The sequence below is a fragment of the Engraulis encrasicolus genome, chromosome 10, assembly GCF_034702125.1.
Source record: "Engraulis encrasicolus isolate BLACKSEA-1 chromosome 10, IST_EnEncr_1.0, whole genome shotgun sequence".
NCBI classification, from domain to species: Eukaryota; Metazoa; Chordata; class Actinopteri; order Clupeiformes; family Engraulidae; genus Engraulis; species Engraulis encrasicolus.
Genome location: NC_085866.1, coordinates 12756016 through 12783504, shown reverse-complemented (window position 1 = coordinate 12783504; position 27489 = coordinate 12756016). Strand labels below are relative to the sequence as shown.

The window sequence follows — 27489 nt, the reverse complement described above, 5'->3', positions numbered from 1 at the left end:
GTTCACTATTACAGTGGATATACCACATTAGGTACAGTGTAATAACCAGTGTAACAATATTTAATACCACGTCATACCAGTGTGACACCATGTACCAATTTTGTACTTATATCATGTAGGCTATTTGTGTGTAAGTGGTATTACATGGTATTGCATATTTGTACACTGGTATTACACTAGTATTACATGGTATTACATATTGTTACACTGGTTATTACACTGTACTTGGTATTGCCTATTTTTACACTGGTATTACACTAGTATTACATGGTATTAAATATTGTTACACTGGTTATTACACTGTAGGTCTACCTGATATGGTAGATTCACTGAAATGGTGAACCATTAAATTAAGGAGTTACCGGCAAATCAATCCACCCAGTCAGAAGTTATGGGCCAAATAAAAATTCCACCATTTTGAAAGTGTTGACCTCCAAACTCGAATCAGTTCATGAACCTACCCTGCAGCATTCACACACCAAATCTGGGACAAATCCATCCACCCGGTCAGAAGTAATGGGCCAAAAAAAAATTCGGCCATCTTGAATTCGGCCATCTTGAAATTGTTGACCTCCAAACTCGAATCAGTTCACGAACCTACCCTAGAACATTCACACACCAAATCTGGGACAAATCCATCCACCCGGTCAGAAGTTATGGACCAAACAAAATTCGGCCATCTTGAATTCGGCCATCTTGAAAGTGTTAACCTCCAAACTCTAATCAGTTCATGAACCCACCCTAGAGCATTCACACACCAAATCTGGGACAAATCCATCCACCCGGGCAGAAGTAATGGGCCAAACAAAAATTCGGCCATCTTGAATTCGGCCATCTTGTAATTGTTGACCTCCAAACTCGAATCAGTTCATGAACCTACCCTAGAACATTCACACACCAAATCTGGGACAAATCCATCCACCCAGTCAGAAGTTATGGACCAAACAAAAATTCGGCCATCTTGAATTCGGCCATCTTGAAAGTGTTAACCTCCAAACTCTAATCAGTTCATGACCCACCCTAGAGCATTCACACACCAAATCTGGGACAAATCCATCCACCCGGTCAGAAGTAATGGGCCAAACAAAAATTCGGCCATCTTGAATTCGGCCATCTTGAAATTGTTGACCTCCAAACTCGAATCAGTTCATGAAACCTACCCTAGAACATTCACACACCAAATCTGGGACAAATCCATCCACCCGGTCAGAAGTTATGGACCAAACAAAAATTCGGCCATCTTGAATTCGGCCATCTTGAAAGTGTTAACCTCCAAACTCTAATCAGTTCATGAACCCACCCTAGAGCATTCACACACCAAATCTGGGACAAATCCATCCACCCGGTCAGAAGTAATTGGCCAAACAAAAATTCGGCCATCTTGAATTCGGCCATCTTGAAATTGTTGACCTCCAAACTCGAATCAGTTCATGAACCTACCCTAGAGCATTCACACACCAAATCTGGGACAAATCCAAACATCCGTTCAAAAGTTATCGCGTTAACACGAAAGACCTTACGCGGCGGCGGACGCGGCGGCGGCGGACGCGGCGGCGGCGGACGCGGCGGTGCACGCAAAACCATTACATCCCCGACGCTCCGCGTTTCGGGGATATAATAATTTCAGTTTGGCTGGTAGAAAAGACCAAATTACCAGACCCTTTGACCTACTACTGTTTGGCTAGTAAAACTAAATTAACTAAATTATACAAGCAAAACAAAAAATGGTTGTCAAGATGTAATACTCCTCACCACTTGCTTGTTCTGCTGCAGCAGAGGGCAGGAGCGGTCCAGGGGGGCGTTGGTGTAGACGGGGGCGAGGGTGAGGCGAGAGGGAGGGGCACAGATGAACTTCACCACAGTCGGCTCCACTGCAGGGAAGGGGTTGGTGAGACTCGCCTGGTTCCCCACCGTCACCTCCAGCACCTGTGGGACCAACGGCAGAGGGACAAGTCAAGCAGTTCAATCCCCAGTCTGAGCAGATACTGTAGGTCAGTGATTCTCAAACTGTGGACCAGGGTCGAAGGTATTCTGAGTGGGCCTTGAAATCATTTTCTAAAACTCATAAGTATACTTTTCAGTGTGTTGATCTTGATTTATTTGAGTTTTATTGTTTTTTTGGGTTAGAGGTGGGCATTTGTGAAAATTTTAAGTGGGCCCCAAGCTGGAAAAGCTTGGGAAGCCCTGCTGTAGGTCATTTTAAGTCTGCAAACTTGGGTCGACTTCGACAATTTTTTGTACTAATCTAAAAGGAGGACCCCTCATGGGATGCATTTCTCGAAACCATAGTTTAGAACTACATTAGCTACTTTGTTGTCTGCAATGCAATTTCCCATTGGCAACTACCCAAGTTGCTATCTATGACAGACAACTATGCTTTCGAGAAACGCACCCCTGTACTGCAAACTTTGAAAAGGTTGCAAATTAGTTGATAGACAAACTTGAGAAGAGCTGGACAACAAAACATTGTCCTGAAATAAGGGTCTTGTAATTGTGTGCGTATGTGTGTGTGTGTGTGTGTGTGTTGGGGGGGGGTGTAGTATTCTGTGTTGTGTGGTACTGATTGCCCCTTTACAGCAGGGCTGAATCCCTGCTCACTCACCTGTTCTCCAAGGGCGCGACAGGTGGCGCGGACCCAGTGCTGGCTGTAGCTCCTGGAGGCCGGACCATACAGGCTCAGGCTAGCAGCAGAGGGGTCCTCTGCCTTCAGGTTCCGGAAGAAGCTGGAAGGCTCCAGCACCCAGGGGCTGGGGCCGCCCTCGAACAGCATGTCCTTGGAGGAGCCCAGGGTCACCAGGGCCACTGAAGGTGGATCCACCGCCTGCCAGAGAAACATTTACTTATTAGAGGTGCACCGAAATGAATATTTGTGGCCGAAACCAAAACCGAAAAATAATTCATCACTTGGCCGAATACCGAAACAGAAACCAAATCTTACAATTCAGTTAAGAGTCATCAAAAGTTAGATTTTTCACTATTTTTAAACATTGCTTAAATCTACGGATTACAATAATGCTTAGACATATTTTTGAAAGAAAATAAGTGTATTGGAAGTCCTCAAATGTTAGAGTAGAACTGAAATTAGTGTTATTAATGGCCGTTTTCAATTCATTTTCTATTCGGCCTCCGATTCGGCCATTCAGTTGGCTTTCGGCCGAAAACCGAAAGTGTCTTTTTTTGTGTTTTCGGCCGAATATTTTCTGCGGCCGAATTTTCCGTGCACCTCTATTACTTATTCATTTATTTATTTAGACAGGAAAGCTCAATGTGTGTCTTCTGTTAGGGAGTTCTGGTCAAAATGGCGGCAAACACAACATTTCAGACAACAGACAACACTCGACAAATGTGTTATGTACAACACTGATGAAACAATAACACATTATGCAGCACTAGTGAGTCACGTAGAGATGCATTTAAAAATGACAACAAACTAGATTGCATTTCCTCACAGAAAATGCTGGAGTATGCTTGCCCTTCATGCATACTTTTGGTGGGGCTAGAGAGTTCGAGCTATCCGCAGTCAAAGTACAAGCACACAACTACAGTTGTGTTCCTTCATAAAAATAGCAGTGCCTTCACAAAGATGAGTAAATAATAATAATAATAATACATTTTATTTTTGAGCGCCTTTCAAGATACCCAAGGACACTTTACAATCAAAACAAATACATAACAGTAGGGAAAGTAAAACAAAGCTTCAGTGAATTAACAATAGGAGAGTAATTAAAATGCAAAAATAAAATAAAATAGAAATAAAAGTACAATAAAGATAAATGTTTTCAAGTAAGAAAAAGAAGTAGAATGCATTTGAAAATAAAATAAAATGAGGGGAAAAAATAATAATATGTAAAATTAAAAATAAACTGATGATTAAAATAAAGTGGAAGTGCCTGTCAATGAAGTGGAATAGCAGAAATGAAAAGGTGTAAATACAGTCACTTTCTCATAAAGACACTCTCATCTTTGTGACTTAAGTGTCTAAAACACTTTCTCATCTTTGTGAAGGCACTGCTATTTTTATGAACACAACTGTAGATGACGAGCTGAACGTTTTGGCATTGAAATGGGGTCTCCATCTCGAATGGTACGGCTCAGGGTTCTAGCTAGCGCAAAAGTGCGTGACGGCCCGTTACGCTATAATTTTGGACCGTGACGCTTATTTTGGACCGTTACGCTTATTTTCAATACAGCGTAACGGCATTTTGTCTGTATTATGTAGGCTACAGCCAGATCAATGCCACATCGCCCTTCTGCCAAACCTGACACATGTCATACTCACTGTATTTAAATGACAATATAGCACTCTACTACTACTACCAGCCTACTATTTTTATTTGTCGCGGGGTTTTGACGGCTTTTATTAATCTCTGTGACAAGCGTATGAAACAACAACAAATGCACGTGTAGCATCGCATCCTTGTTTCTCCAAAGCGTAGTTGCCAACCTGTTAGCAGTGTCAGCAGTAGTGCTGGGTTCGTTACTTGTTACCATACAAACAAATCAGGAGACATTGGGCGCTAAGCGCTGACATTGGGAGTTGACACTATTCGAAAGAGGACAAAGTAGGTGGGAGAAGACGTGACATCTCCGTAACGGTGAGAGGCACTTTTTTCTAAGCTTGCCGGTTGACATAGCGTGACTACAAAAAAAAACCCCGCATTCGTAGCAAAAGGAGCGTCTTCTGTGGCTAGGCTAATTGCATGCGAAAGGCACCCGGCACCAGTCCTGTGGTTTTAGGACGCGCAAGCTGTACAATAGCGCGACCTCGGAAAATGTGTCAAACTGCACTTGTCTCGGAATCGGATCACTCGGACATTGATATGCCCTATTATTAAATGCACACACGGTTCACAGTTCTCCTCAACGTTTTCAAAACTAGTGCAACTGTGAGAAGGAGGGGACACCGCGACACACCTCTCTCTTCCTCTTAATAGATCTCTATTTGCGCGTATGCGCCCGAGAGAGGGAGTCATATTTACCTCTCCAATCGCAAAAGTTCACAGACAACGGTGTTTCGTTACCAACTTTTTAGTAGTAACTCGTTAGGCCTACACTACTTTTATCAGAAAAAAGTAGTTACATTACTGCAACCCAACACTGATAATAATTTACCTTTTAGGTACCCCTAGAATGGCCTATTTTTACCTTAAAATGTCAAAAACTCCGCACCGCGGATGGGGGGAAACCCCCCTTCCGCACCAACCCCCCCTCTCGGTCGCTTCGCTCCCTCGACCGATACGCTATAATTTCATCCTAGCTAGAACCCTGCGGCTGATGTTGCTGGTTGTTGATTGAAGAAAAATAATAAACGGTCGAAATAAGAATAGTATGCTTGCCCCATAGGGCACCCCTGGGGCATACTAACAAGTTACATAAAGAGGTTAACAAAAGGGGAAAAAAGAACAGAAGGAAAAAATACAGCATATTGAGAACAGACTTGATGCGGGGTCTGGGCAAAACTATGGGTCACAGCCTGCATCCAATATTAAAAATGCATGCTGTTGTGATACATTACAAGGGCAGCAGCCAACAAGAACAGTAAACAAACCACAAATTCTTGACTGAATACTAAAAACAAATCCAAGTCTGTGTCCAACACTGCTACCTATAAAAATGATATGCTGCTGGGATGCCTCACCAATCCAATATAATATGGCTGTGCACAATGACAAGATGCATGCCGCTCCACAGAAGATGATGTATGGATGCTGTTACGATTAACAGTAACTGCTGTGGTATAGGAAACCCCGGCAGCGCAGAAGATCTCTCAATGAAACTGAACTCGTATGAAGCTGCATTCCAAATTATGTTTTGATGAAAGCAATTACATGCCATGATGCATCACACGGGACACATGATCCATCATGATGTTTCAGCTAATGCCCGTCAAGGAATAGACATTTTTGACAGGACCATTGACACGGCTGTGAGTGTGACAGACAATACTGCACAAGGAGGCAAACTTGAAACTTGAAAAGTCTACTCTGTGCCGTTTCAGAAGTGAACGTAGCGAAGCAGAAACATTACCAAGGCTACCTGCGAGCAGCAAACAGCACTACGCCTCCATGCCTCATCGACAAACTTTAATGAACTGCCAAACCCTGCACGCGAATGAAAAATGCATGGGAAAAAAAACAAGGGGCTTTGCATCACAACGCTCCACTTTGTCCCTCAAAGCCCGTTTACCATAAATTAGCTATTCAGAGTGGCTGTGGTACGCCTGGCTCTCCCGCCGCACGCCTCAGCGGGGCGACAGGAAGTCAATCAGCAGTAGGCTGCAGATTAATTCACAAATACTCCCAAAAAGTGGAGGCCGGATACGGGCATTATTAACATGCGAGGAACACAGCGAGCTGCCTGAAGTCAGACGCCGAGGTAAGAGCCCGCGCCAAATGACTTCTCATCCGTCGTGAATAGTCGAACGCAGACTGATCAATGGGTTTGTTCTCCATCTGGTTCGGGTGGAGGGAGGGAGGGAGGATGGTGGGGGGGGCGGGGGAATCCAATTGCAGAGTAATCCAATGTTGCTCAATTAGGGAAATTACTTGACTTCTGTCGGGCCCAGCGGAGAAGGAGAATGCAGCAGAAAATTGCACTGCCGATGAGAATGAGGTGGGCGAGAAGAAGGGATGAAATGAAATATGGAGGAGGGAGGGAGGGCAGGCGGCAGGCGGCAGACCACTGAAACGGACAATGAGCTAGGGAGGGAGCCGTATGAACCACATGAAGAGGAGAGACTATGGTTGAAAATGACTGCCATCACCTCTGCCAACATTTAAGCTGCCAGTTCATTTAGCTCCCCCCTAAAGTGCCTCTGGGTAATCCTGGTGAAGATGGTGAGTATGTGTTGGGTAATTAGTGATAGCAATGTCTACCCTGATAGCCAGTGATGCACAGTGATAGCCTACCTACCAAACTAATGATGCAATACAGCAAAGAAGACTGTCTAGAGGAGAAACGGACAGCACGACCTCAAGTTGAAGCGGTGTCGGCATACAAGATCACTCCCTTGCAGCCTTAAGATTTGATAACACCTTTTTAGATAAGCAGAACTTCTTCCTGCGCTAGTAGGCTAGGTGTTGATGTGTGTGTGTGTGTGTGTGTGTGTGTGTGTGTGTGTGTGTGTGTGTGTGTGTGTGCGTGTGCGTGTGCGTGTGCGTGTGCGTGTGCGTGCGGGCGTGGGCGCGTGTGCGCGCGCGTGTGTGTGTGTGTGTGTGTGTTTCGAAAAGGACTTTGAGTCAACTTCATGGTTGTGATACTGCGCTACATTAATGTTGTATTTTATTGCATTATACACTGGTAGTGGGCATCAGCATACGCAACTTACTCAGAGCATTTGACACCCACTTTGAGAGGAGAGCATTTTCTGAGAGCCTCACTCCCTCTCAGAGTAGGCAGCCCTCTTTCGAGAGGATACTATTTACTTTGAGAGGACATTGTTTACTTGACTTTGAGAGCCAAGGGCTCAATGAGAGCGAAGGGCTCAATATGAGGATTTGAGAACAGTATACTGGTTCAGACAGATGGCCGCACTTGCTTTGACAAGAGGGTGGTGCTACTCACCTTGAGAGGAGGGTAAGCTGCGATGGTGATCTTGGCGCTCAGGTGGACGTTGCCTTGAGTGTAGCTGACCACCACGCTTGTGTAACCAGGGGCCAACGCCTGGGCACGGACCCCACTGCAGTGCTCTTTACCTGGGGCCATTCTCCCTGTGATGAAGGGCAAGTGAACAGAAATAACACACACAAACACCATCATGATTTTGCCTCATTAGTATGTACAACAACTGTCCATTTTGAATGCATCATGAACATATGAATAAATGCAGAGAATACAATATTCAAGGTCATTGCAGGCATTTCTTCTTGTGTCTATGTACTGTATATTGTGTGCGTTTGTGGGTGTGCCTGCGCAGTGCGCACAAGATTAACACAAACCAAGAACACTGGTGTCTGTGTATCCATACATGAGATGTGTGTAATGCACGTGCATCTCAGCAGTGGCCGTCCTCCTCACCGTCCAGCATCAGAAAACACAATTTGTATTCTCAAGGTCAAAGTCAAAAGTAGATCTACAGGGCTTGTAGGCATTTCTGTACATTGTATGCGTTTGTGAGTGTGCCTGCACATGCAAGCACATGCGATTAACACAAACCAAGAGCACTGGTGTCCGTGTATCCATACACGTGAAAGCCAGGTGTGCATTTCTGGAAAGCGTAGTTGTTAGCAGTTACCAATTTCGGTAGTTGTCAATGGGAAATTGCATCGCAACCAACAAAGTAGCTAACATAGTTAGCAACTACGCTTTCCAGAAATGCACCCCAGGTGTGAAATGTAATGCAGGTGCATCTCAGCAGTTCCCCGTGCTTCCTTACCGTCCAGCAGCTGGAAGACCCCCTGGCTCTCCGCCTGCACCTCCAGCAGGAGCTGAGAGCAGTCGCTGAGTGGCACGCGCTCCTCTCCCTCCGCCTCCAGCAGACCAAAGATCTGCAGCGGCAGCTCCAGTGCCGTGCCCACCCGCGCCTCCACCGCACACGGGACGAACTCCATAGCCACCGGCTCCACCACATACACCTGGCCAGGAGGAGATAGATTGATTACATTTATTGGCATTTCAGCAGCTATGGCTATATCATGGCCAATACAGATAGAAAAAAAACATTAATCACATTTACTAAACTACAACAACTGTATCAATTAAGAGATTAAATACACTTCAGTTCTTAACATCAATACATTCTAAAAAATGTAAAACCTTTGGCCAGAAGGACATAAGATGGGGTGAGGAAAAGAGAAACACAAGGGCCAAGAAGGAGCAGTGAATCTTTTTAAGTCAACCAAACTTGTGTAGAGAGGAGAAAACACAAAAGGAGAGGAATAAAGGTAATGTATTTAAGGTAAATGTTAATGTGAAGTAAGATTGCAATCTTTGGAATGTCGTTTTAGATGTCTTTATTATTGTATTTACGTACTGTACATGATGAATGTCTGCATGTTTATTCTTAAACATCACTGAAATAGACTTGTCCAGCCGTTCTTTAGCGCTACTGAGGCGACTAAAAGAACAAAATCAACTTAAGTTCTTCTAAGTATTATTCTAAAATCCACCGCAAACAACAATCGACACCCTTTTGAATGCGTTCAACAACGAAATACATTTGCACCGTCCCACATGCTAACTATATGCCCCCCGCAGTTACCGTGAAATGTGTCTGTCTCACAGATTAGAGGAAGGAAGAGTGTGGGTTAAAGAGAGAGAGAGAGAGAGAGAGAGAGAGAGAGAGAGAGAGAGAGAGAGAGAGAGAGAGAGAGAGAGAGAGAGAGAGAGAGAGAGAGAGAGCGAGAGAGAGAGAGAGAAAGAGAAAGAGAGCGAGAGAGCAAGAGCAAGAGCAAGAGCAAGAGCAAGAGCGAGAGCATGAAACAGAGAAAGGGACTGCACCCATTTGATAGCACAGACCTGAATTAGACATGCGTGTTGCTAAATAAGACACTACCAATATCAGGCTGGCACAGCTAAAGCTACACATCTTGATCAGCCTGTCAGCCCCGTGGGAATTGCAGTAATAGCTGTGGCATTGTTATTTGTAAGCAAGACTAATCAGCACTGCCATAAAAATAAGTAAGTCAGGGAAGTGTAATGGAGACGCAAATTGCATTTTGGCAAGCCTACAGTACAATGCCAGTAAACTTCCTGGATGCAGCATTAAAATTCAGTCATGCAGAGGCGATGCTGCACAGTACGCCATCTTTTAGAGGCATAGCTTTATCTACAGTATGTGAGCATTAGTTCAGTGCACGATGCTGCTGTTATTGATCCAATGCCAGGTAAACCTCACAATAGAAAAACTTCAGGCTATAGGTTGAAACATTGTTGCAATAAATCAGGGGTGCATTTCTCGAAAGCATAGTTGTTAGCCTGTTAGCTACTTCGGTAGTGGCCAAAGGGAAATTGCATTGCAAAAAACAAAGTAGTGACGTAGTTAGCAACTACGCTTTTGAGAAATGCACCCCTGGTATGTTAGAAGAGTGTGCTGCTTCTTTCATCTTCTGAACAAGAAAGGAAGCAAAACCGTAAGGAAAACCAAGAAGTCCTGGTATGTGGGGGCTTTCTCTTCAAAAAGATAAATCTCCATAATAACCATTAGGGGCATCATCAAGCCTTTAACCGTGGCCCCGCATTGTGCAGCCCACTCACTCAACTCACCATCATGTCTCCATAGTGCAGAGGGTTTCGCACATCATGTGCGGTGATCACGCTCACGCCAATGTCCCTTATGGTGGTCATCACTCCCATCACTGTCACCGAGGCAACAGCAGAGTTCGAGGACATCCATGTGAAATTACCACTGCCTCCCGTGGCCTGCAATTACAATCACCAATGTGATTCAAAAGTACATGCACTACACATAATACAGAACACAATAAAAACTATTATATGAGCGGTCAGGTCTTTTTTTGACCCGGCAAAATCTACAGCAAAAACATTGTACTCTTCTTTGGTGCACAGCAAAAATCCATTCTAGAATCATCATGAATTCCAGAATTATGGGGAACAACTGCATGTGCATTCACATGGAAAAGGCATTTCTATAATTCAAACGGAAATTAAGTGTAACATAAGAAGACCCCGAAACCCAAATAGCTGATATTTTATAGTAGGAAGTACTAAACATATACTGTAACACAGAACATAGTATATTCACTGGTGAAAAATTACACCTTTGTATTTTCACAGACTGATACGTATATTATATTACATCACACTTAGCTGAAGTTTTTATCCAAAGCGACTCAAAAACATTAAAGGGTATTGGTTACAGGCCCTGGAGCAATGTGGGTATCAATGCCTTGATTAAGGGCACTTCAGCCATGGGAGGAAGAACGATTTGATAAGCTATTGAACCTGCAACCCTTGTGAACAAGTACAACTTCCTAAACATTACACCACAGCTGTCCCTGATGAAATCAATGTTTAAAAGCATGTGCTTCCATCTGCCATACAGCTGGATGAACTCAAGATACATATATCCTTAGGGGCATAGCAAACAGCTGGAGTGAGAGTCTGTGTATATACAGTGCCCTCCATAATTATTGGCACCCCTGGTTGAGATGTGTTTTTAAGCTTCCAATTATTATTCTTTTTTTTCTAAATAATATGGGACCTTAATGGGAAAAAAGAGAAAAATCCAACCTTCAATACAAGTGCATTTATTCAGTGGGGAAAAAATCCCACATAAAGAAATAATTATTTGACATCAAATAATGTGTGTCACAATTATTAGCACCCCTGGTGTTAATATTTTGTACAACCCCCTTTTGCCAACAAAACAGCACCTAATATTCTCCTATAATGTTTCACAAGATGGGAAAAGACAGAAAGAGGGATCTTCAGCCATTCCTCTTTGCAGAATCTCTCTAAATCATCCAGAGACCTGGGTCCTCTCCTCTGTACTCTCCTCTTCAGCTCACCCCACAGGTTCTCAATGGGGTTGAGGTCAGGGGACTGAGATGGCCATGGGAGGAGCTTGATTTTGTGTCTGGTGAACCATTTCTGTGTAGATTTGGCCATATGTTTAGGGTCATTGTCTTGCTGAAAGACCCAGTGACGACCCAGCTTCAGCTTTCGGGCAGAGGGCAACAGATTTTGATTTAAAATGTCCTGGTATTTCAAAGCATTCATGATGCCATGCACCCTAACAAGGTTCCCAGGGCATTTGGAAGCGAAACAGCCCCACAGCATCACTGACCCACCCCCATACTTCACAGTGGGTATGAGGTGCTTTTCAGCATGCGCATCTTTCGTGGTACGCCAGACCCACTTAGAGTGTTTGTTGCCAAAAAGCTCAATCTTGGTCTCATCTGACCAAAGCACACGGTACCAGTTGAAGCCCCAATACCGCTTGGCGAACTCCAGACGCTTGCGTTTATGGTTGTGAGTGAGGAAAGGTTTTCTCCGTGCATGCCTCCCAAACAGCTTGTTGGCGTGTAGACAGCGCCTGATGGTTGATTTGGAGACTTTGTGACCCCAGGATGCTACCATTTGTTGTAATTCTGTAACAGTGAGCTTTGGAGATCTTTGTATTTCTCTTACCATCCTCCTCACTGTGCGTGGTGGCAAAATAAACTTGGGTCCTCGTCCAGGCTTGTTTACCACTGTTCCAGTTGTTTTGAACTTCTTAATGATTCCTCTCACAGTGGATATGGGCAGCTGCAGTTGAGTGGCAATTTTCTTGTAGCCTCTGCCTGACCTGTGAAGGTCGACGCACATCTGCCTCACTTGTATGCTGTGTTCCTTTGTCTGTCCCATGTTTAAGAGTGGATAAGAGAAATGGCCTCGGTGTCACGTCATATTTATACCCCAGGGAAACAGGAAGTGATGAATTACTAATTAAATGTTCCTACATACTCTGGTAAACTTTGTAAACTACTGTAGAAATGACAGAAATGCTTCAATTATATTTATTTCCTGGGAATTGTTAAGGGTGCCAATAATTGTGGAACAGGTGATTTAATGAAAAATAATTATTTTTTAATCAGGGATTTTTTTTTATTTTCTTACAATTCATTTGAGTTGAAGGCTACACTTTCCTACAATTTTCAGTGCGACAGTATTCTTCTGCAATAAACACTGAATTTATTTTAAGGCTTTTAACACATCTCAACCAGGGGTGCCAATAATTATGGAGGGCACTGTATGCTCTGTGCACAAGAGTCTGCCAAGCACCTACCTTAATAGTATGCTGGTACGCGCCCTCTGTGGGTTGCCATGGAAACGTGAGGATGCTGGGAGTGAGGACGATGGGGTCGTAGATTTCTGCATCCTGCTCACTGCGCACCGGGACAGGGAGCACATGGACCGTGCCCTCCTGGTGGCAGAAGAAGAAGAAGAAAATATTATACAGACATCTTCAAGGCAAAGCACAAAGGCAAAGGGAAAAAATGTACACGGATCGCAGAGACAAAGTCTACTGAAGATACCATATGAGAATCTACAAGATGGCAGCATATATTCTTTTTTTATTTTTTATTTTTTTTGGCAGCGTATATTCTAATGCACTTCACAAGTATGAATACTGTCTATATATTTATATATTTCTCTTAGAGGGAAAAAACCCATAAAACCCAAAATCTATGAAAAAGGGATGAATTTGGCAAAACAAAAATGTACTTTAAAAGGTGCACTGTGTAACATTTCTAGTATTGTATATCCAGAATGCATGCTGCCCATTCACAAATGGTACCATTTCCATGACTACTTAACACCACACCATCAAAAAGTATTCATTATTACTGGGAAAATTGCACTTTAATACATGAAAAGGGGATCTTCTCCATGGTCTGCCATTTTGAATTTCCAGAAATAGACATTTTTAGCCACAAAATTCAGTGTACCTTGGTCATACTAGTAAATATTAGTTTATTACTCAGTAAATACTCATGGAGGAAGGACTACATCTGGCAAAAGACGGCACAATTTCAATGAACAACATAGTTGCAATACCTACGCTAGCCACAATCTTATACAGTGCACCTTTAGCAAAAAATGTACCTATGGGTAAAAAAGTGCAGACATTGTCTACTCTCTTTAATTACAATTTGACAATTGAATTGCATGCTTAAATTCAGTGTAGTGTCAATTTAAGAGTAACCGTACTCTGTGTCTATCTGCTTATAAATATAGTGATAATGTAGAAAGGACTCACATGATCGACCACAGTTTTCAGAGCCCCATCGATGACTGCTTGGCCATGTTTTGCTGCCTTCACTTGATGGTACGACCCATTCAGAGAAGAATGAAGAACCTCAAAATGTGCCTCAGGGAACGCAGCCTCAATCCGCAAATTCTAAACAAGCAATAAGTTCAAACGGTAAGTAAGCATGGTCATCCTCACTGGTGAGATGCTGGAAAACTTTAATAACAGCTTGATTTTCTTTTTTCCACTTAATGTTCAACATTTCTCAACCTAAAAATATGGAGGAAAATGTTGCACCATGTATAAACTTTTCTATTTGAAAAAACGTTTATGCATGGTGGATCTTTTCCTATTATTTCTCCACTATAGTTCATTTTGGTCTGAACTCTAAAAGACAAAAAAAATGTTTGGGTGAAATCTGCTTCAACCTTTATGGATTTCTGCAACATTTCTCAACCAAAATGGGTTTTCTTCAGGCATGAGACCCATTTGCAAAATGCAAAACATTTGAACAGGCTACCATACAAGTTCCAACTACACGTAGAAAAGCTCCAGTAAGGGCCACATTAAAATAGAAAACAAAATGCTACACATAAAATACTACACCCTTTCAATGACGAAAGTAAAAGAGCCTTCCCAATACCATATTTTATAGATATGATGTATATGATTAATGAGCCTTTGTTGTGCTGAAATGATTAAGCCAGTCTTTAAAAGAATATGGAATTAACTTCAAAATCAAGTTTAAGAAACATAAAGTCATTATGAATGCATCAACTACTGAGCCATTCTAGTAATATCCTCAATTAAACTCACATCAGAGAGAAAAACTTTGTTGCTGGACTTGTCAAAAACTTCAATGGTTATGTCATAGACTCGACCCGTCTCCAGCACCCAAACATTACCAGGGCTGATCTTGAAGCCTGAAAGAAAACGTAGATCAGAACAAAAACATGAAAGAAGTTAATTTTGAAACAACAGGTAATTTCTCAACGTACAAGGCCTATTACACTTTCATACCCCAAACAACGCAACCCCACTGTTGGAATCTGAATTAAAAATGCATATCACTGCATTGCAACAACAGCGGCGGCCATGAGGCTGATGCAACCCTCTCTGAGAGGCATGAAAGTAGATGTGGGGAGGCAGACAGGGCTGGACTGGGGGGGAAACAGGGCCCGGGCACTTATGGCTTAGAGGGGCCCCTCGTACTTAGCGACGCAGAACTGACTCAGCGGTGGGCCCCGCACCCTCGTGGGCCCCTATTTTCAGAAATGTTTTTTTTTTTTAAAATACATTTCTGAAAATAGGGTCCCACAAGGGTGCAGAGCCCACCAGGAAATGCCCGGTACACAGCACTTATGGCTTAAAGGGGCCCCTCATACTTAGCGGCGCAGAACTGACTCAGCGGTGGGCCCCGCACCCTCGTGGGCCCCTATTTTCAGAAATGTTTTTTTTTTTTAAATACATTTCTGAAAATAGGGTCCCACAAGGGTGCAGAGCCCACCAGGAAATGCCCGGTACACAGCACTTATGGCTTAAAGGGGCCCCTCATACTTAGCGGCGCAGAACTGACTCAGCGGTGGGCCCCGCACGCTCGTGGGACCCTATTTTCAGAAATGTAAAAAAAAAAAAAAACCACAAGGGCCCACAAGGGTGCAGAGCCCACCAGGAAATGCCCGGTATGCCAGATGGCCAGTCCAGCCCTGGAGGCTGGCAGACAGGGGAGATATACAGACCTAAGTATCCCGGCTCCACCACGTACAGGGTGCTGTTGGGCAGGCGAGAGGCCCCCTGCATCCCAAGGCCTGGGCAGCAATGGTTAAGGGGAAGAGCAGTCACAAGGCATTAGAGGCAGAGAAGAGAGGAGAGAGGCAGACAGGACACACACACACCCTCTGAGGCCAACCTTTCAGCTCAACAACAATTCAACGCACCACTGTTCTGGAAAGGCTTTGTGTCTTGTTGTGTGTGTGTGTGTGTGTGTGTGTGTGTGTGTGTGTGTGTGTGTGTGTGTGTGTGTGTGTGTGTGTGTGTGTGTGTGTGTGTGTGTGTGTGTGTGTGTGTGTGTGTGTGTGTGTGTGTTGGCAAGAGCATCTCTGCGTGTTTCAGTGCACATTAGTATGCATTTCAGTATCTTTCTCACTGTGTGTGTGTGTGTGTGTGTGTGTGTGTGTGTGTGTGTGTGTGTGTGTGTGTGTGTGTGTGTGTGTGTGTGTGTGTGTGTGTGTGTGTGTGTGTGTGTGTGTGTTGTTGTCAGGATCAATTTAGTCAGATTAGGAGCTCTGCTCACATTTCTCTCTCAAGTTTACACAGTGCTCCCTTTGCAGATAACTGCGCCACAGTGGGGAAGAAAACATCCTTGATGTAATTCTACTTATCCCGCCTAAATCTCCACCCATAATGCATCACACACACACACACACACACACACACACACATACATACATACATACATACACATACATACACACACATACACACGGTGGTGTCTTATCTTGTGGGGCAAAAGAGGGTTTACAATGAGTGTGTGTATGTTTATCATGCAACGCATGCTCTTATCAGAGATGCACCCACCACTGGAACACCACTGGCATGGTGCCCTCGCTAACAGATATACACTAGACTGACAACAAACAACACTCCCTCAAAAGGTGGGCTTCACTTATCAACACGCTTGTTTTCTTTTCATTTCTTCCGCTCTGTCTGTTCTCCTCTATGCTCTTCATTCACCGCCTCTAACCTGATGACATGCTTTAGGCATGCTTGAAAAAGATGTTATTATATCGTGTTTGTCAACATTTTGATTCATCTCAGTTGAATTTCTCATTAAGTACTGATGCAAATATTTCCAATAGGCCGGCTAAATGTTGACTTAACCCATTGATGCCTAAAACAACTGCAAAAAACACCTGCTGAATGCCTAAGCCCTTGTTGGGGAAGTTGCCCTAAGCCTCTGATACACAAAAATACAAAAACATAAGTTGCATCTAAACCCTAAGACCCTCATCTTGCATTATAATGTGTTCATTCAGCTGTACCATACCCATATTTTTTTAATTAAAAAAAGCTAAACTCTCAAGAGCCTGAATGCAGCATGTATGTGTCTCCATGCACCAAAGGTCAACCAACATATACGAGTGATAGATATACATTATAGAGATAAACATAGATACCTAACCTAATAGATACCTAACCACTGAGTGATGCATTGACTAATGCTCAAAGAAATGGGGCTGTGTGATAGTGTGATTGAGAAGGATACTCTTGTGGTCGAGCACAACGTTGGTGTGTCCCAGCTGGACGGCATGCACCGTGGAGGTGCCCTGGTCCATGACCGCCACAGGGAGGTCAGCGTTGCCATCGGGCCCCAGAACACTGTTCTGAAGATCCAACTCATACTGGTCACATGGCATGGACAACTCTGGAAAAGACACAAAGTTCAGTAAACAAGTAGAAAAAGAGAGATATCCTCCGCGCTCCTGCACTTCACAATCTGATGACTGGTAGATGCAGGGAAAGAAAGGAGTCACCGGAGCATCTTCAGATGTGGAAGTTTACTTGTTTTATTGGGGCAAGTCCAATAAAACAAGTAAACTTCCACATCTGAAGATGCTCCGGTGACTCCTTTCTTTCCTTGACAAGACTGAAAACAAGAATATCAATGAACAGGGAAAACATCTTAAGAGATCCAGAGGTCCTAGAACATGTGTAAGCAGGCATTGGAAAACAATTTTCTGCTTATCAATGTTACACCACCCAATGTTTACACATAATGTCACGTCCCATAAGAGAAGACACTTTTTTATCAAAACATTGATCTGCCAGGGCCAATTTCAAAATCTTACATTTTTAAAATCTGTTCCAATAAACCCCTTTTCTAAACCCAGGTCTAGTTGACAACAGCACCACAACAGATATGCAATCCCCCAACACACCTGCAATCTTGCCCTGCCTGATCTTCTGCACTTTGTATCTGATGGAGGTGCCGGCAAGGAGGTAGATATCAGACGCGGGGCTCAGGAGGATGTTGTCGAGGATCAGGAGTCGCACCTCCGCGGGGTCCACATCCTACACAGCACAGAGAAGAGCGCAGCAACATGAAGTCACCAGATAAATTACTCTAGTCTAGGCTCAGCTTCTTGGGACTTAGAATACAACATACCAGAAATAAACGTACTGTGCTACAACAAGCAATGTTTAAGATGTAATGGCATACAACATAAAAAATTGTATTGTGCTACAAGCACTGTTTACAATGTAATGGCATGATACAACATGCACAAAAAAAACATAAAAATCAGTTTTATGTATTTTCTAAGTGCATGGACATGGATGAAAATGAATGCACTCCAGAGGCAACAAAACAAACACTTAGAAAACAAACCATTTCCCTCTGCAATAACGCAAGCAAAAGCCATATTTACATACTTTCAAATTCGGTAACCCAAGAGAAACAGCCCACCACCCAACAATATTAGTTTGACGTCATGTGTTTGACGCCTGGTTGCCCATATCAGCTCGGTTTCAAAGCACTGACGTAATGCATCAGACTGCATGAGTAATGAGTCAGATCACGTCTCTCTCTCCCTCTCCCTTCTCCGCCGCCACTGCTCCTCACAGCTCCCTATTCCACATCTCAGCCGTCTGCCTGTCTGTCTGTCAGCGGCATCAGTTCCACGGCTGACGCCGTCACATCACACAAGCCCAGGCTGCTATTTATAGCCCCCTCCAGCTCCCTACATCTCCAGGGGGCCCCGCACAGCAGCCACCAGCCGCCATTGTACAGGAAATAAATTCAGCCCAGCTCCCTCTCAATTACTCTGACTTCAAATGGAATGGCAAAGGACTAGGGGTAGGGGGTGGGGGATGGGGGATGGGGGATGGGGCTGCTGGTGGTGATGGTGGTGATGGTGGTGGTGGTGGGTGGAGACGTGGGAGAGAAGGCTTAAGATGTTTAATTCAGGGATGTATAATAATAATAATAATGACATTATGTCACTTCCAAGATGAAACTTTTTTAGCAACGCCATGATAACTTGTGTCAAAGAAGCAAGCAAGACTAAATAATTCACCGTTTCATTTTACCTTAGATCAGTAGCTGGATTGTGTTTGCTTTTTCACTTTTTCCCCAGAAGAAATAAAAAGAAAAATGTTGGATACACTTGCCCTCCTTCAACTCTGATGCTTTCACTACTCCCAGTGTGGCATGCTCATCTTTGATCTGTCATCATTACCAGGGTGAACGCTACTAAAGATCACATCATTCTGCTTCTTGGGTGTCTGGATAGAGACTGCCTTCCAATATGCAACCTTGCATCCTCCACTTGTGCTTGTGGCCTTGTTTTTTTTTTAAATTGCTTGTGGCCTTGTACCAGGAAGTAATACGTTGTGATGGCATCACTGACAAACAACAGCATTTATATTTCAATATCTTGCAAAAGCTCAATTGTAAAGCCATTTTCTCAATTCAGGGTTCGTACACCTTTTTCATGAACAAATTCAAGCACTTTTTAAGGACCTTCAAGCACAACATTTTCAGTTTTCCAGCACCTTTAAATAGGTTGCGGGAAGGGGGTGTGGGGGTCTTCCCCCAGAAAATGTTGTGTTTTTAAGATGCGATTTCTTGTATTCTAATAATTTTAGGGTGTTGAATGGCAAATCCCATCTGACATCTCACTCCCTCGGATTTTTGATGTACCTGAACAATTTATTTCTATAATTTGGCTTACTGAGTTTGACTTGACACAAATTTCAAGCATTTTCAAGCAGTTCACCAAAAATTCAAGCATTTTCACAACCTTGAATACACGTAATTGAAATCCAAGCATTTTCAAGGAATTCAAGAACCAGTGGGAACTCGGTCAATTGCAAAGTGGATGGTGAATGAAGAATAGTTCCCCCAAAAATTGTTGTGGCTAGGCTGACAGCGGCGAAACTTATTTGTCTTCTCCACGGAGGCGGGGCATCAGCAAAACATGAGGCCACAAGCACAAGTGGAGGAAGCATGGTCGCATATTGGAATGCACTCAGAGACTACAGATGATACAAGTGGTTCAAGGGAGCTACTGTACCTTTAATGCGGTCAAGAGAAACGGGGTCAGTAAAACGAATCTTTAATAACTGACCTTGTAAAGAGGTTCTTGTAATGTAGCTTTCAGCTTTGCATGTCCAGTTTTAATACCGGACACTAAGATGATGTCTCCTTGTCTCCCCACTCGCTCCATCTCAGAGATGTAGCCTGGAGGGGTGTACGTGGACTCGGAGAATTGGAGAACTCTGCAGGCAAATGGAAGAAAGTTGTGAGTATTACGGGCAAAAAACATTGCATCAGAAAGTGTAAAATAGTCTGACAGGATGTCTTAACAAGACTGAGCAAGTAATTCACAGAAAACAAAATTACTAGAAGAACAACAGCTGGTTTGACCTTGGCAGTGTGTCAGGTTTCTCCGTTTATTGCGTCATGGTTATTATAGTCATACAAATCCAAGAAACCACATCGAAATAAACATATTAAAATCATTATGTCAAGCACAGATGTACATGTTTGTGTCTCCACAGGATAATGATTAACATAAGAACTGTGCAGATGTTATGTGGGCTGTGGATTAGTGGTTTCAGACACCATCAATCATACCGTAAGGAGTCATCTGAGAAGGCTGCGGTCTCTGCATCCTTCACGATGGTCCAGTCAAATGTCAGGCCTGCCAGAGTGCTGAAAGTGTTTCCTGCCGACAGAACCAACGCTATTACTGTCTAATTATCCTGCGATATGATTTTTGTTGGCCATACAGCCAAACCCTGGGCACAGGTTTGTGTCAATAAACCTACTTCAAGCACGAAGTACTAGCAAACGGCATGAAGTCCTTTTTAAACGGCATAGTTGGTAGGCGATTAGTCAACATCTGGTTGGCAGAACAGCTTATTACTTTTAATTGTTTACATAACGGAATAGAGAAAGGTGAGACATGAGTAGGCGATGAAAAGAACATTAAAAGCCGGCCACTCCCAGAAGCTAATGTAAACATGAAATGACTTTTCAACGTTGACGACCAACAAATGGTTGTTCTGTGTAATGTTCAATAGCGAAGAGACGGAAAACCAAACAATGTCAGCCAGCACCTACAGCTAGACAATGACTTCAACTTCTACTATGACAGCACTGCTGCTGCCGCGGCTGCTGCTCAAGGTCCAGGCTTTAAGCGCAAAGTATACAAACTCTACAAGCTCAACTGGAAAACGGTTGTGAGTAAAGTCAGTCAACATGGGATTAAGGCCAGGCAGCATTGTCTGCAGCTTTCAACAGAGTGGTTCACAGAAAAAGACAAAGGAACCCATACAATCCAAGCCTCAGGGGAAATGTTTTACAAGTGAGGTCAAGAAACAACTCAACCCCTGAGGAAACTGAGGCAAAAATGTGTGCCTTAGGGAGCTACATTTACTAATGGAGCATTAGGGCTCTAAATTAACACCAGCCAAATATCCTACTGGTGAAAATTCAGTCTGGCTGGTAGAAAAGAAAGCTTACTAGCCACTTTTTTGCGATGGCAAGTGTATGTTTGGCTGGTGCGATTACCCATCTACTAGCTAAATTCGGCTAGTGGCGAAAAAGTTATTTGTGTCTACTTAAGAAGCCTGCTAATACTTGTATATTCATCTTTATTTGATCCATTTGTAGCAGTCCAGCACTTGAAAAAATACCAACACTGGACATTACATTTTCAAACAGTACACTGACAGCTAACTTAACTTGCCTCGGCTTGCCTGAACGAAATTGTTTGCTTTATAACCCGCTGTGTTTGGTTAAAGGTATGCTTTTTATGTGACAAAAAGTACCCATTCACTAGGAAGTAAAATGTGCTCATCAAGAGTAGCTAGGTAGAAAAAACTAAATGAAACAGAAACAAACTGAACAAAATGAAAAAGAAAGTCTGTCCAAGCAATAAAAACGCACACACCTGAACGTTTTCATTAAGCCGTCAGGCAGCTTTGTGAAAAAATAGGGTGAAGCAGTCAGCCTCAGTTTCGCTTGTGAAATATTGACTTCTCAACCAACGCTGCGCCTCAAGCAATCAAGTTACCAAACATAGCCTTGATGTTTATTATGAAATGAACCACATTTGGGTGACATTTCCATGTGCTGTTTAAAATAATGAAATAGAATATTTAAACAACTATCCGTATAAGGCAGGAAAGCAAAAGCAAACATATACAGTACAGCAGTGGTCTGCAATGGCGGCCCGCGGGCCAGATTTGGCCCAGGCATGGTAAACATTTGTTTTGCTCCACATCACAACGTTTGTGGGCGAATAAACAAAGAAGAAATCTGAACAGTGCCGTCCTTCGTTTCATTCATTCAATTAAGTTTTTGTGGGATTCAGCACCCAGTTAAGAACTGTTAAAATTAGCCTATTTAGGCGATAGTGTGAGCGCGTCTTCTCCACTTTTTGAAACATTTGGCCCACCATGAGATTGGAACAAATGAAAAAATATATCTGTGGCCATACGGTCACACACATACGGTTTGGCCCTCAGCCTTATTTGCGCTACAAAATTTGTCCGTTGGAGAGAAATAATTGGAGACCACTGCAGTACAGTATGGTGGTTAGTTAGGGTGACAAACCTACCCTCGGAGTCGATGGCGTGGATGTTCAGACCCAGGGGTGAGTCTTCCAGATGCAGCTCCCTGGTGGTGGAGACAATCTGGATCTCATGGATGACGTCCACTATCGCATCACAGCGCAGCACCTGGCCAGTAACTACGACAAAGAGACATCCTCATTCAGCACAAACTTAACATTGCATCATACCTAGGACTGGGTACCGAAATTCAATTCTTTGATGGAACCGAATTAAAAGCTAAGGTTCTACTTGGAATCGAAACGTGCCTTGTCTGTCGGTTCCACGTTTCGGTTCCTGAAGTCTGACTGTCAGAGCCATCAAATGTGTGTTAAAGCACGCGGCCACAAGTGTCACAAACTGACCACGCTCCTCCTCTTCCCGTTTCGCACCTCATTTAAACGATTGATAAGACAGCTGATATTCAACCAGCTGATTGTACTATTGAGAAACAAAAACATGCCGTCGAAAGCGTGGCTATATTTCAGGAAAGTAGATAAGGAAGGAGCGCGCTGCAATAGCCTATCTGCGATAAACTAATAGGCTATCATGCAAGAATGGCAATACATCCAACCTGTTCAAACACCTGCTCTTGCATTCGATTAACTTGCGTGCGGAGTTGCAGCATCTTTACAACGGCACCGTCAACCTCAACTATGCTATACCGTCAACCTCAACCATGACCTCGACTCTTCAGGAAGATGTCTCTGACTCCTTGGAAACATGTTTTTCCATGAAAAGAGCTAACTTAGAAAGAACTGGTCTTGTGTTGGGACGCACAAATGTAGCCTATTTAGACCGTCGGTTTAATTCGAGGGAACAAAGAACACAGCGAGAAAAAAAGATTTCCTCTCTATCCGGCTGGATAATAACGCCATTGTTTAGGCTTGAAGTAGCGGCCGCTTAAGGTTAAATAACTGTGGATTGAAAGAACATAAAAATGTGCCGTAAAAAACTGTAAAAAGCTAAGAATCTCAGCTTTCGAACAAGCCCTAACACATGTCTGTAGGTCTAGGTTAAGGAGATCGCTGGCTGTTAGGAAAAAAATGACGAGATTAAAAAAATGGTTGGAAAGCGCTATTTTTTTCACTTGCAACAGCGGCCGCTTACAGTTCAATAACTTTTGAATGAAAGAACATAAAAACGTGCCGTAAAAAACTGTAAAAAGCTAAGAATCCCAGCTCTCGAACAAGCCCTAACACATGTCTGTAGGTCTAGGTTAAAGAGATCGCTGGCTGTTAGGAAAAAATGACGAGATTTAAAAAAAATGGTTGGAAAGCGCTATTTTTTTCACTTGCAACAGCGGCCGCTTACAGTTCAATAACTTTTGAATGAAAGAACATAAACACGTGCCGTAAAAAACTGTAAAAAGCTAAGATTTGCAGCTTTCGAACAAGCCCTAACACATGTCTGTAGGAGAAGGCGATCGCTGGTTATATATATATTTAGGCCTATATATCGTTTAGATTAGGACTCTTTAGCTTAGATTCACCATGGCGTGAAAGCACAGTGTTGTTGCGGCTACTTACAACAGCTGATCAGTCCCTGTATGGAAATGCGTGCGAGACAGCACCATCAAGACCCCGTCAAGTTTCATGAATAGCCTATTTATGAAGCCTAGTTGTGTTAGAACAGTTCTGCAGTACCTAGTAGAAAAGCCCCAGCTGTCGACAGACTGGGTAGCGTAGGCTACATTAAAAAATCATGTCAGGCACGCTTGACATAGGATTGGTACCAGAAGTGAAGTTGCACCGTACAGCAGAACATTTTATTTTATCAGACATGAGTACATTTATCAGTATCAAAACCGTTTAATATACTTGCCAAGCCATGCCGAGAGGACAACTTGCAGCATGCAATTATTCATGAATGCTGTATAGAATTAAATGCCTTTAACCTGCCATTGCTTAAGTCACGAGGAGCTCCGCCTTGTGGCAGGCAGGGAAACTCATGATTTACAGACCCGTTACGCCATCTACTGGCCACTTTGGGTAACTGCAGGTTTAATTCAGGGTTTCTAGGAACCGAAAATGGAACCGTTCTGGTACCGGAACCGAAACGAAGGAACCGGAAATGGAACCGGAACCGAAAATTGTCAATCAATACCCAGGCCTAATCATACCACCTCACCGTTGTTTTCATACCATGCATTTGCCTGCGTTATCTGAACCAATGTCAGCTTAATGAAAGATTAATCTATGACTAGACCTGCTCCAATTGGGAAGTTACTACGTATGACAGCATCTTAGTCTCAACACAGAACTAACATCAAAGTACAAACTTAACAACATCACAACAGAGGTGCATTTCTTGAAAGTGTAGTTGCTAACTACAGTAGCTACTTTGTTGGTTGTAATGCAATTTCCCTTTGGCAACTACCAAAGTTGCTAACTGCTAACAACTATGCTTTCTAGAAATGCACCCCAGATCACTTTGCCATTGTTTTCATGCTATGTAATCATCTACTATATGGCATCGCAGTGCAGCTCCTGGCCAGTGACTCTCCACATGGCTGGGAACGAGCCTCATGTCAAAATCTTACAATTGTTAGAATGCCATGCAGCTGTCTGCTTAATGTGAGATTAATGAAAGATCTATGATGAGCGATTAAAGGAGAATTCCGGCTGTTTTGCATTCATATCGCATCTTGTGTAGGCTGAGGGAAATTGGTCAAAGGGGAAACCGTGAGAAATTTTCATGCGTTGCATTGCGCCGTTTTCAATTAATGAATACAAAATGGCCAGAATTCTCCTTTAATGAAAGATCTATAACTACATCTGCTCCAAAGTTATTACATACAGTAAATTGGTCATATGTAGCTAGTTCATGCATATTTCACATACATAATGTAGGACCACAGAGTATCAACGACAGTGACATGATGTATGTTTTCCCCACTTCAAATGCTCACTCTTGCTACATGCACCAGATATCCTTAATGCAAGATGCCATGAAGCGACAAGCCTTTTCTTTGCCTGACTAAAACAAGTTAAGACTTGAAGGTTTTCGATACGACAGCCAAAAAGTGAGCCTTTGAATAGAATGGCTCATCTGCAGTGCAAGGACATGGGTGTGTTGCACACAAGCACACAAGCACATGCTCACACACACACACACACACGATAACTCTCATAGTAACTCACAGATGTCCTCGGCTAATATAATACTGGTCAGCCGGGCCGCCTGGGTGGAGCGTGCTTGAAGAACGGCCTTCTGGGAACACTGTTGGTAACCAGCATCCACTCCTTCTATGCTTGCAACTTCCGGCCTGTTGGACGACCTGTACAGGGAAAATAGTCCATGAATACAGCTTGGGTAAGAAGAACCGTAAAAGTATGTGGACATTATGCAAAATGTAATGGGCTGTGTAAGCTTGCGCAATCAGCTTGCACTTGTGCAATCAGAGTCAATCACTCCCAACACAAAACAAATGAATGTCTATCATGCCATCCGTATTTTGCAGGTGCTCAATGATGCCTTGTGGAAACACAATGAATACTTTAAAGGTGTTTAATTATTCATTCACTTGGAAGTAATAAGTGTCGGGCTGAGTTCATGCTGGGGCAGTTCGCACATGGTGGAATGCTTTCTGCAGTCTAGATCTAGAACTGCATGACAAGGCTATCCATCCATGGTAGGCAGTAGAATACAGTGATGTTTTGACCATAAGAATAATATAAGAATTGCTGCAAGACCAGTTGACAGGCAACTGTTGCACAGTTGTCTTATGTAGGTCTACGAATAAGCACAGGAAATCGACCAGGTCTTTTCTGTGAAGTGTCCCATGTCGGTGTGTTATGTGATAAGCAGCTGCAGCAGAGAGAGATGAAAAACAGGAAATCAGGGCGGATGGAAGAGCGCCAATAGGCAAATTCTCCCCTCAGATTTGAATAATCTGATTTTGTGACAGTGGGACAATTTACAACACAGAAGCTGTCAACGAGCTATTCCTGTCACACAAGTGTGTCTAGGGGCCTACGCACAAAGTCTGGCGTGGAGACCACGTTGTATCGCATTCCATGTCCTTATGCGACCCCACATGTGTGAGGCAATATTGTACACTCTAGGCTGGCTACCAGACTTTTCCCTGATTCCACCATATGAACTGGCAGTATTAATTGATAGAACTTACCATCTATAACAGCCGTCAGTTGCTTCCAGTGTAAAGTTGATCCTGGTACTTCTTGCGAGTGGTAATAAAACTTTGGGGATATTGAGCTTTGATGAGGCACTTATTCTTTGTGATAGAAGGCTAGCCGTCAACACAAGTGCTACCATTATTTGAACACATTTGTTCGCCATCTCTTATCACGGTAAAGTTTATGAGTGAGAGAGGGAAGGCGGTTTGTATGAATTACAGGTTGATTATCCGATGAGGCATGAAGTCTGTTTCTCAAAAAAAATGTCGGACAAACGCAACAACAAAAATACTCAACAGATACGACGACGACAACAACAATTACATTTGACCACGTTTTTTCCGCCTCTACTTGACACAAAGTTTCAATTTACAATGGCTCGCGGTCAGACAGCATGACATCAAGTATTTCCTTTCCACCCGTTATTGCCTGTTTCGGCTCCATTCTGCTCTCCACCAATAAACCAGGGAATGTCCGAGAATATTTACAGATTCAAATCTAACTGAATTAAGTGAGAGTCGGTTTAGCAGTGTTTAAAATAAATTTATAGTACCGATATTGTACAAATACCCGCCATTGCACAGTATTGAAGCGGCTTATTGCATGCTGGGAATAGTGTGTCGTCACACTAAGAGGAGGGGTTCTAAGGCACGCTTATCAGTGCTGTTAAAGAAACAGTGTCGGGGTAGTGTTTCTTCAGCTGTGGTGTCGTGAAAAAAAGATGTGTCAAATTCTGTATCATATTCAATGTAGGCTATACAGTGCAGTCAGTGGATGGGTTTCCATCACCTGCAGATGTAGTGTAAGGGCAGACAATGCGCCGAGTTATGACTGCGAGTTGGACAGTGAAGATGAGGGTGCTGATGGCAGCTTTTTCATTTGTCAGAAAAGGTTTCCACAATAGCCTTGCATTGTTTGTTGAGGATATTGGCTAGCCTAGATGGATTCCCAAACTTTACCATGACAAGGCCCCCCATATAGGCCTACCAGTAGGTTAGACTTCAGCCAAGGCCCCCTTTAGCCTATATGGGCCGGCCA

The 27489-nt window shown here is 43.3% G+C and overlaps 1 protein-coding gene across 1 annotated transcript in view; it reads right to left on the bottom strand.

Moving 5' to 3' along the window:
• The window catches only part of nup210 (nucleoporin 210), an 81610-nt gene extending 54563 nt beyond the window's left edge, over positions 1–27047 (bottom strand). The window contains exons 1-16 of the mRNA XM_063208044.1: positions 26445–27047; positions 25456–25592; positions 22321–22452; positions 20331–20421; positions 19822–19972; positions 17632–17764; positions 16959–17117; positions 15433–15501; positions 14510–14616; positions 13703–13843; positions 12728–12865; positions 10204–10359; positions 8375–8573; positions 7564–7709; positions 2603–2821; positions 1753–1926 (exon numbers count right to left, since the gene is read on the bottom strand). Of these exons, the coding sequence (XP_063064114.1) occupies positions 1753–1926; positions 2603–2821; positions 7564–7709; positions 8375–8573; positions 10204–10359; positions 12728–12865; positions 13703–13843; positions 14510–14616; positions 15433–15501; positions 16959–17117; positions 17632–17764; positions 19822–19972; positions 20331–20421; positions 22321–22452; positions 25456–25592; positions 26445–26614 (2322 nt within the window). The 5' untranslated portion in view covers positions 26615–27047. The remainder of the gene's footprint in view (positions 1–1752; positions 1927–2602; positions 2822–7563; positions 7710–8374; positions 8574–10203; positions 10360–12727; positions 12866–13702; positions 13844–14509; positions 14617–15432; positions 15502–16958; positions 17118–17631; positions 17765–19821; positions 19973–20330; positions 20422–22320; positions 22453–25455; positions 25593–26444) is intronic.
• Between the last annotated feature and the right edge of the window lie 442 nt (positions 27048–27489).